General features: G+C 38.7%; 1 protein-coding gene across 1 annotated transcript; it reads right to left on the bottom strand.

Moving 5' to 3' along the window:
• Positions 1–183: 183 nt before the first annotated feature.
• Positions 184–8,377, bottom strand: xab2 (XPA binding protein 2). Its single transcript, XM_046414710.1, has 19 exons — positions 8,206–8,377; positions 7,684–7,832; positions 7,272–7,395; positions 6,962–7,159; positions 6,241–6,375; positions 5,973–6,137; positions 5,672–5,816; positions 5,432–5,583; positions 5,205–5,324; positions 4,981–5,112; positions 4,461–4,592; positions 4,137–4,250; positions 3,857–4,019; positions 3,543–3,733; positions 2,868–2,990; positions 2,584–2,755; positions 1,584–1,710; positions 1,356–1,468; positions 184–1,232 (listed from the first exon to the last, which is right to left on the bottom strand). The coding sequence occupies exons 1-19, from the start codon at positions 8,239–8,241 to the stop codon at positions 1,171–1,173; spliced, it is 2,553 nt and encodes an 850-aa protein (XP_046270666.1). The 5' UTR covers positions 8,242–8,377; the 3' UTR covers positions 184–1,170.
• Positions 8,378–11,199: the final 2,822 nt, after the last annotated feature.

Raw genomic sequence — 11,199 nt, 5'->3', positions numbered from 1 at the left:
TTGCACTTACAGAAAATTTAATGTGTTCGGTGAATGACATCCACTACATTGAAAATGTTACATCAGCAATATGAGACTTGAGTGGTAAACTCTTGTTTCAGCGATACGCTCATCTGAAAAGAAATCAAATGCCAAACCAGTGTTTTCTAGGGTAGGTTTTCCTGTCAGATAAAAGTCAATGCATTTAACAGGCAAAAACCCATTTTTATTACAACTGCGTTTACAAGACAATGTAAAGAAAGTTTCATAGATTGGAAGTGAAGAGCCTCTGAGAGTCAGAATTGCTGATACATAATTCACTGGAAATGTAAGCAGTATGGTAATACAAAAACGTTTGAAATATCTTGTTTGTCAAAAACTGACACACTGCACTGACTGAAACACATTTTGATCACTGAGCCATGTAAACAACTGTAACAAGAACACTGGCATAAGGCAATTTTCCAAATCAGCATTTACTGCCATCCAATTATGAGTTGTTATATAGTGCTCTGATTATTCAATTAGCCGTACAAACTTTGCTTGAGTGTACAATAATACCATGTACAACAGCACGATTTGTATATTTGGATAGTGACATACACATAGAAGTTCTGACATCTTTTCACAATCATTGTGTTTTGTAAGACATCCACCTACTAGTGATCCTCAAGCCAACAATGTGAGGCTTGAATGCACAGCTCCACTTTCAAATGAAAGCCCCCTGTTGAAGAAACTATGCTCCTCCCCTGTGTTTTCTAGGGCAGAGCTTCCTTTCAGAGAAACGTTTCTGTATTTTGTAGGTGTACAAAAGTGTCTTCACTGTTAACTCTTCTACAGACTGTGGTTTGGAAAGTCAAAACTCCGTCATCAGACTTCAGTTACAGTTTACATGTAACCTCAAATTGGTATTTCACAAGAGAAAGCTGTGCGTTCAGTTATCTTGAGCTTCATACTTGAGAAAGACTGACACCATATGGCCAACTCTATTACAGGCTCACATCTTTGTATACTGTGTTACAAAATTCCACCAAGAAAATACATACAACATTCTGTTTTTCACTCATATCACATTCTATGAAAAAAACTAACTGAACAACTGAGTATTAACAAAAACTTAGCCTATTCAAAGTTCATAAGGGAAATCAGAAAAAAAATCTTGCAAAATTCAACAACGGAGGGAGGACTTTTTTAGTCATCTTTAAGCCCTCCGAAGACAGCTGTGGGGACACTCTTCTGTTCAAGCTGCACCTCTGTAAAGCCCAAGAGAAGACAATTAGCACCTGCATGTTAGTGAATAAAACAAGTCTACATAAATGTTTCAACACAATATTTCTGTTTAACTGCTGAGGCTGGGCCTCTCGTGTCTGTCTCACCATCTGGTCCCTGGTCTTCATCATCTTCATCCTCGTCGTCATCATCAATGTCAATCTCATCGGGATTGGCTTGTTTCGAAAGCTCAGCCAACTCACTGCGAGAGGTGTCACTCCTGCACAGATGCAGAGAAATAAGTGACTACATTTACTTTGGCGCATGTCAAATTTTCGAAAAAGCACTACTTTTCGCTGGAGAAAAAAAAAACAAAACAAAAAAGACAGACAAACCTGACAAAGAGAATCTTCTCTTTGGGCTTGGGTTTGTCCTGCTCAGCCTCTGCAGCAAGCTGCTGAGCTTTCTGCTCCAACATCTTCATGTCATCAATTCCCATTTGCCCTGGAGCAAGATCTGACACTGGACACAAGAGGACACAAATGGTTGGACACGCACAGAAACACAAGCCAAAATACATTAATATAATCATATTTGTGCAGTGGCTACCATATCTGCATAATAATATCCTTTAACACAAACCCAATTTGAAAAAAATGGGTTTGTGTTAAAGGAGAGGTTGACTGGTAACAGGTGATAGTATTATGACTGGATATGAAATGGGAATCCTCGAAAGGCTGAGAATGAGAATGGAGCAACGTCCACCACTTCGTGAAAAACTACATGGTCAAATAGACCAACAGTTTAATAATTAATTAATTAATTAAGGCTTGAATTTAAATCCCTATGACCTTCGATCTCTCAGGCAACACTGCATTAAAAACAGTCATGATCAGAGAGGATGTTACTACATGGTCTCAGGATCACTTTGGAAAACCACTGGTGGCAAACGCAGGTCATCACTCCATCTACAAATGGTAGTTAAGCATGCAATGGAGAGGAAAAGTGTACTGTGGTCTGTGTTACAACCTATGAAAATGTGGCACATTATAAAGCGCAACACTACTCAATGACCATAAACTGTTGAGTGACTCAACTGGAAAGACCATAGTGTTGTTAAAAGTAAAACTGACAGTAAACAAGCCCCTGTCGCACATTTTTGGAACATGCTGCAGGCATCAAATCCAGAATGAGCGTATGTTTACAAAAACAATGTTACATCTTGTCTGTGTCCTGTATTCAACAGAATATAAGTCAAAAAGGATTTGCATGTAATTGAATTCTGTTAAATCGGAGTTGCTTAAAATCCTCCCAATGTCCTTTACAGCCCATATAGCTCATGGTACTATCCCAGAAAGAGCTCAGTGGCTAACGAGTTATTGCAAGCTCTCTCACCTGTGCCTGTGGAGCTGGTTGTGGCCTTCAGCATCTGAGATGACATAAAGTTGACCTGGGTGTTGTATGTGGCCTGGACACTGCGTTTGATCCTCAGCATTTCTCGAATAGTGTCCTCATTTCCATGGCGGATCTCAAATTCTTTCCAGGTTTGCCAGAAATTGGCAGTCACCTAAAAGATGAGGTTTATAAATATATTAAGTGGAACTACTGTGTGCACATCACTGATGGACATGTCACATTTCATTGAGACACAGCTAATGGCAGGAGGTGGTTTATCTCACCCTTGGGTCACAAATCTGGGAGCAGTAGGAGTAGATTGCTCTGGCTCGATCGATCTCACCCAGTTTACTCTCCATGTCAGCAAATCGCAAACACATTTCTCTTGCATGCTCATCAGGAAGAACCTGAATAAATACAAAGGTACAACTCAGATTTTAGTTATCATCATAATAAAGACAACAAAGGGACAAAGCAACATTTTTCATATTTTTTAGCTTTCCAAAAAATTTTAACCACTGCATGCCAAGTTTAAGAACAAGTGTAAGAACAAATCAAATTGTGCTAGCCTTATATACCTATATATGTATGTGTGTGTGTATAATCCTGCAAAACAAAGAACATTAAATAGCTTTATGACAACGCTTCACAGCAAGCTTGATTAATAAAAGGATGTGATATCATCCACAGACAACAAGTTGAAAAGATCAGATATAAAGAATAGTTAAGAATGTATGGGGTTATAAACTCAATACATATCAAGTGTGCACCCTGTCCCCTATACTTGAGTGTACAGGTGTTTTCATTTGACCATTAAAACCTAAGAACATATTAATTATTATCTTCAGTATTGCAGAATTGTATCTACATGAGTTACCTGAAGATCAAATGAATTCAACAGAAAAAACACGCTTCAGTTGTTCTTCGTTGTTATATTTGTCAATGCTTTCACCATGTACCTCAATAGCCTTCTGGTAAATTGCTCTTGTATATGTGACTCCATATATCTCAGCTGCTCTCTTGATGTAGATATTGAACATGTGATGTCTCTCCTCAATTTCTACTGCTTGGGTTGCTCTTTCATAGACAGCCATGGCATGTCGTGCCAATCCATATCCCTCTTCCAGTTTGGCATACAATAGGTAAATGGCTGGAAAGCAAGGCACAATGGTACATTAGGCTCCAGTACATGTCACCAAGAAAAAAAAAAGCACAAACAATGTGAAATATACTGTTTTCAAGTTGTCGGTGTAATTCTAACAAAGCTACTTACTCTTGGCAAACTTGGCAGGGCAGCCATCCAGGGCTTGTTCAAATAAATCTCTAGCTCTCTCCAGCTTCTTTCCCCCATAACGGTCAATGAACTTGGTGAGGTATGTGTTCCAGATGTCATAAACATTTGGCCACCTGAAGAGAGCGATACCACGCTCATATGCCTAAAAGGGTACACACAAATAAATTGAAGAATTGTTTGAATGGTTGGTACACTGACCAAGGCAAGAGTAAATTATGACATTAAATGTTGGTTTCATTAATTAGAAGCATGCGATTACCTTGAAACTTTCCTCAAAGTAGTTGTGCTCTTCAAGAAACATGGCATAATTGATGACGATCTGTGGCGTGGCGATGCGGAGGTCAATAATGCGGTCATACACTGCTTTTGTAGACTAAGGACAAAAAAAGGGAAGAATTAAACATACACAACTCAGAGGCGGATGACAGGTCTAATTTTATAGGCAAACAAAAGAACACAGTAAATCAGTATTCAAAGACCAATACTATATATGTGACAGTTTACCTGTTATGAGACGTATACCAACTGCGTATCTTTGGTTCATATATAGTAGCATAAACACACAGACATGTAGTGAACATACCTGGAAAGTGCCAAGGCTCTCCTCCAAGTCTGCCAGCATAGACCAGACCTTCAAGGACTTGTAGACTCTGTTCTGAACTGGCTCAGATGCATCAAAGTACTCAGCTTTCTTGGATGGGATGGCCGTTGCTTTCTACATTCAAATCATTTAAAAAAAAACAAACAAACATGTCTCGCAATTACATATACAAAGCATTTATGTCCAAATATACAAGTGGTCTTATATACTTAAAAGGTGGAATCAATGACATTCTACTCTTTGCGCCAAATTACTGATGAGAAGGGACTTACAGGTATTGATAATCAATGTCAGTAAGTTCACAATTTTCAAACAGACATACCTGCCACAAATCTGTTTTGTTGTCAAAGCTTTAGTCTCTTAGCATGCTACATTACCCAGTGTGTGCAGTTAAGTTTCTCCCAAACACATCTGAAAGTGTCTGAAAGGTAAAGAGTGACTGATGGTGCCACTATTTTACTGACTGCACCTTTAATGGTTGGCTGCAGATGAGAAAACTCACCCTCAGTATACGCAGTGCTTGTTCATAGTTCTCATGGCGTAACTCCATCTCTCCATATTCACACCACACTGCAGCAAGGTCATCCACTTGCTTGTAGTTCACTTTGGTTGCCTTCTCAAAAATTGTTCTGGCCTGTGTGACAGTCAGTAAACTTTACACATAGGAACAAAAAAGAAAAGAAAAAAATATCCGATGTGAACATCAGAGAAACCTCAGTGACTTACATCATCGAGTTGTTCATTTTCCTCATAGAATTTAGCAAAGGAAACCCAGAGCGAGTGAGGCTTCCCTGTGGCCTTCATTGGATCCACAGTCTGTACTGCTTCAGTGTATGTGTTGATGATCTGCAGAAGATTGCATAAGATTGAGCTGCAAAAATTTGTTACATTTCATATCAGAATTTGTGCGTATACAAAAGCAGCAGAAATGTAGAAAAAGCCCCAAAACTCACCTGGCGTGGATTGCCCTCATACAGTTTTACTCGCTTGTGCCATTCATGGACATTATGGGGGTTCTGCCGCAGCAGTACACTGTTCAACAAGAGGGGTCGCCGGGTTATCAGCTGCTCAAAGCGGGCCAGTCTAAGCTCCAGGTCTATGTCATCTGGTAGGACGGTGACAAAGTTTAAGGCTTGCATGACAAGAGAAGTAAAAGCAAAAACTGCTAATAATATTACTGAATCGACACACACCATCTTCTTCCTGTCCCATCTCAGCTGTGGTTTCCATCTTTGCTGCGATCATGCTTTCTTCAAACTGGGCATAACTATCAAACACCTGAGTGAAATCCCTTACTGTTACCACCGTAAGGATAGCTTCCTCATATACATCACGGGCCTGGAAAAGCAAAGACACATTAATGATCATAGTCATATTGACACACAAGTAAATTAATGTTAATGCAATTGAGCCAAATAAACTATCATAATACAGTATTCTGAATTTTAAAAAAATCATTATCTTAAAAATCAAATATATTCAGGAGAAAAACACCTTCTCAAAGTGACCACTCCTGATATAATAGTCAGCTAAAGAACACCAGAGTTTTCCAAGCTGGTCTGTGAAGCGAGTGAGGCCGCCTCGGATGATGGCTCCTACGTTCAGGGAGGTAACCTTATCAGGATTCTGGGAGATCAGGTCACACAGCTCATGCCATAGCTGTCCAACAAATAACCACAAATAAGCACAACAACATTTACAAATTTTCCTGGCCAAAAAAAATGTACATTTGTAGGTACTTCAGATGAGAATAAAATCTTACTTGATAGTTAGATTTGCCCTCTTTGGACACAAAGCTTTCGTCATTGACAACAGCTGCAAGTCGTACAGCTGCTTCATCCAAGCGGCCGACAGACCGTAAGTAGTCTATGTATTCCTCTGTATTCTCTGGAGAAAGCTACATGGTATCAAGAATAGACAGTAGATATTAAGGACATTTTCATTTATGTCAAAAAGCTGTAAATTTCATTTCAACATCACAATCTATTTACAGCTTTCCTTTTCACAAATAATTACACCCATAAATAGCAATCCTGTTCTACTGTATTGTATGGATGAGATATCAAGGAAATGTGTTCACTTTGGAAGCAACAGAGCTAGAGGTCTCACATTTCTTGGCTTTCAATTTTAATGTCACAATATCAATTAAACATTTTTGGACAGCTGAGCCCTTGTTAGAGTTTTCAGTCTTGAATTCTCAAGATCAGCAGATCATTAGTTCTATGCTCTGATAAGGGTCATTTACATTTATCAGTGTGAAGAAACTGCCATTTTTTTTAAATATGTACCACACTTCATGTCACGTGGTCAAGTTTAAATAGATTATTTACAAACTAATAACAATAACTTCTTACAAACAGTTGAACAAAAAATAAAAAAGAAGGGTCACTAGATGGCAAAGGAGAACTGCAACAACAGCTTTCTTCACTGTGTGTGTAGTAGAGCGCTGAAAGTACGATCAGAAACCTTTTAAAGTGACATACCTTCAGGTACCTGCGGTACACCCGAATGGCTGTCTCAGGCAGGGGCAGGTTACGGACAAAGCGGAGATACAGAGGCCAGATGCGCGGGTGTTGAGTAACAGGAAGAGCTCTGAGCGCACGGTCGAATGTTTGCCGACTTCTTGTTATCTTGCACTGAGACACTAGGAACTGGCAGTAATCAAGCCATATTCTAGGCATCTAGTTTAAGAAAAAAACAGATGATTAGTTTCAAGCACAACTTCCAGACGACAGAGTAATGTTATTTAGTACTGTCCAGCAGTTCAGCATGAAGTTCTATAGGAAATATTACCTTGTGCATGAACACCAATGCCCTTTCATGGCAATTATTGACCTCTTCGTAGCCTGCGTCAGTGACACATTTCCCTTTGACTTGCTTCCGTCGCTCTCTCAGATAATTGTACCACAGCTTATAGCTGTTTAAAAAAAAAAAGGAGCCTTTATAGTAAAATAGTACATAGTAGGAGCAAACAGTCAATAACAGTAAATAGTAGGTGAAAACCATCTTAAATCTGGTTTGATAACACTGACACCAATATCTAAATGAAGTCACTGTAGGTTAATGTTAGGCCTCCAAAACTAGGCAATAACAGTGCTACAAGCATTTTGATCAGGGCCAAACATAAGTATTCTTGCATGTATAGATGTGGTCACATTAATCTTTGGATTTTAGTCCAGAGCTTTCTTTTGAACTGTAATGTTACCTGCCAGGCAGCTCTTTCAAAGCCCGCTCATAGATCAGGTTGAGGATGGATTTTGCTCCATTCTGTTTGAATTCGATGTAACGCATCCAGCACTTGACTGAGTATGGGTTCCTGATGATCTCCTCTTCGTAAGGGAGGTCATCGTCCTCCTAACAGAGCCAGAAATAACAGTATATAACACTTTAAGTACAAATGTAATAACTTCTGAGAGGGGTGCGTTTGCTAAAGCTAACATTGACGCCACAGGGTAACGCTGCTATAACGTTTACTATCTTTCATCCACAGAATGGGAATTTAACGTTAATAAATTAACAATAGTCGAACAATAACTATGAACTATTGTGAGCTCAGACTTTAAATACTTCAGTGACAATATAGGAGTCATGCATATCTGACAACATAGCTAGCTTACGGCTAGCAACAAGCTAACTTCAACACTGCCATACACACAACCAGGCCAACGCCAGTACTCGGTGTCAATACATACTAAAAGAAAATAATGTACTGTATGGTGTAGCTTACAAATATAACATCAGATTTTCCATTTAGCGAAGGCATTTCTTCCCAGAGAAAACGGCCGTTCGCGATTTAAAAAAAATGCTAACTGTAGCTAAACCTAGCCTGCAGAGTACTCAAAGCGTGTAGTCCTCCGTCACATTTCCGCCTTCGTCACAGCGCGTCACAGGACATCGCAATGGTCCAGGATCGCCCTTAGACACCCATGGTCCACACCTTTGAATCCGTCCACTCCACCGAGTTGACAGTGTGCAACAAGCTGGCAATTCAGTCTGAAATGAGGAAAAGTATTTTATGTTTTCGGCTCGGTTTGTTTGTTTGTTTATTTGTCTGGTTCTCAGCAGGATTACGGAAAAAAAAAATACTGGCCCTATTTTTCATGAATCCTGGAAGAAGGGTGGTTGATTCCATTCAATTTTTGGAGTGGATCCGAATCACTGGGCGTAAACACTAATTGTTTTCGCTAACAGAGCGAAATAAAGCATTTGACCTTGGCTAAATAAATGCCATCCAGCTTACAGTAGATGGTGGTAAAGTTCAATATGTGACAATAGATAGTCAGCTGTAGACACACAATAACACAGTTCTCATTCAGGTACCAGTAGTCCTCTGGGGTGGCCTGCACATGAGTGTTTCTCACACTTTATACAAAAAGCATTCATTATGGACCACTCAGACACAATTTAATAGCAGAACAGCGCAAATGTATTTCTCAAACTAAGGAAAACGTGTGGGTATGGAAACCCCCAATGCACATATCTTGCAGCTAATTATACTCTTATTCAGAATCAGAATTCCTTTATTTATCCCTGGAGGGAAATTCTTGATCCAAATGTGAACTGTCTGCAATGATAGGCCTACTGACTGTGAAGTTTGTGCTTGCTTATTGGCAAATCATAGAGGACTGGACTATTGCCCTTGGCAGAGATCTTACACAGTTGACCTTACCACTGGCCAAATTGACCTTTATATATTGAGCGTAGGTTGGATTAGCTATCTGCCTGCTGACACCTTAGGCCTATTTAGATCTGAAACACGCAGCTTTGCACATTCAATAATCAACATACAATGAATCGACAAATCTTGGTAGTGTGGGCCTCTATGACTGATAACAGAGAGCCTGTAGCGATAAACTGGAGGATGATCAGTATTTTCCCTGTGTCAACAACTCTTCCCACTATCTTAATGAGAAGTGCTGGTTCTGCTAAAATATGCACAGTAAAATAGAAGTCATTATGGCTCAAACAACAACTAAGATGAATGCAAAATAAGTGGAATCCCCACTTCTAGGCCTGCACATAAATAATTATTTTGTACCTGCAATTTTTCAAAAAATTAAATGGATTTCACCGTATTTTATAAAGAAGCCAACCCTTTTAACAGTGCCTTACTCTCTAATGTTTCACTGCAGGGATGAAATTTTTGCGTTGTCACTACTAAATATAGGTCATTATTTTGTTAATTTCTGAGTAAACCAACTGCAAACGTGTGCTGCAGCAAATCTTCTAGACACAGATACCTGTGTGAGTAAATGGAATGCAGAAATGTAAAATAAATAGGCTACTATGGAGAATTTCCAAATGTAAGCTGTAAAATCAGTTGATGATGATAATTGTAGTTTTTTTTTAAGAAAATCTAAAGATTATTATTGTATTATTCAGTGTTAATACCTGTGGATAGTAGGCAATTTCAGTCTGAAGTAGGTCGTTTATTTTGAAGTCAAAGCCAGCAATGTCTCAAAACCAGAGTCACATAGTTTTTCAAGGACACCAAGTTTCCATAACAGCAACAACATCCTTAGAATCAAATGTAGCATGGGGATAAAGATCTCTGATATCTGAGTGGGACTAATATAGGTCTTATCTCAGCCTGGTTGGCAAATGTTCTAGTCCTTTTAAGGCAAGTTGTAATACCACTTGGACTTTATGGAAAGGGCCTTATGTTCAGTTTTAATAGAGGAATATGAGATGTGCCAATGTCCTGCAACTATATACCAGCACCACTTGGGTGCTTCTCCAAAATTAAGTTCCATTCCTGGCCATGAGCATGTTTAATTGCAAGGGTAAGTAGAGACAGCCTCTCAGTTCAAAATGGTGAAATATTTTTCAAGTTTATCAGTATCCAAATTTAAGCAAATTATTTATTGGACCAAATTAGTGGTTTAAAAAACATGTGTGTGTTTTGCACAGTATCTATTTTGGGACATACTTTGGACATTACCATCACACTTACATTTTATGAGCAGAAATAAAGCAAAGCCCAATTCATCTCTTTAAAACACTGCATATTTCTAATATTAGCATACTTTTCAAAAATGTATTTATGGTGTGTAAGGGAATTTAAGGTACAACATCTTCTTTTACTTATATTGATGATACTCATAAATTATATTCAATTTTGCTACATTTAAAAGATATGAAATGTGGCCAGCTCTGACACTCAATACCAGTGACATTTGAGTTCATCTTACAAAGGGCAAAAAGTGAAGTCAAGGCACAGTCCATCAGTAGATTCAAACATGTATTTGTCAAATTGGTTATGTTTTGATCTTATTGTGTATCGTACCGAGTGTATGATATACAAAATGTACAAATCCCACATGCAATAACTGAGTATGAAACTATTAGCATGTTTTCTTCCTTTTCTGTTTTAGTTTGAGTAAAATTCATTAAAATACTGATCCAAGCTTGCTTAATTAAACGTTTTCAGTTTTCCAGTGTTATCGTGTTGTTGCTGTTTTGATGGTTAAGCAATGTTATATCTTAAACACAAAAAAGCTCACTAACCTTCCAATGTTACAAGATAGGTCTTACAATGACAGGGATGCTTGACTAAATAGAGAGGTGGACTGCTGCTGACCAGGCAGTTCCAGCCCCTATAAAAGCAGTTGCTTCAGACTCCTCTGAGAACTGAAACAGCATCCCAGGTTAGTGCTCTTTGTGTGTTGATCCTTACCTAATTTTCTTTTACTTATAACTGCTTTAATATCATATAACTTTG

Source organism: Scatophagus argus, chromosome 16 (assembly GCF_020382885.2).
Source record: "Scatophagus argus isolate fScaArg1 chromosome 16, fScaArg1.pri, whole genome shotgun sequence".
Taxonomy (NCBI): domain Eukaryota; kingdom Metazoa; phylum Chordata; class Actinopteri; family Scatophagidae; genus Scatophagus; species Scatophagus argus.
The sequence above is the reverse complement of the archived record's forward strand: the minus strand, read 5'-3'. Positions and strand labels throughout refer to the sequence as shown.

Bases quoted from the DNA above. Each gene is read 5' to 3' on its own strand.
- xab2 (XM_046414710.1), bottom strand. From the start codon at position 8,241: ATGCCTTCGCTAAATGGAAAATCTGATGTTATATTT. The intron at 7,160-7,271 runs GTAATATTTCCT...TTCTTAAACTAG, and splicing joins CATTGGTGTTCATGCACAAG to ATGCCTAGAATATGGCTTGA. The intron at 1,469-1,583 runs GTTTGTCTGTCT...GCATCTGTGCAG, and splicing joins GAGAAGATTCTCTTTGTCAG to GAGTGACACCTCTCGCAGTG.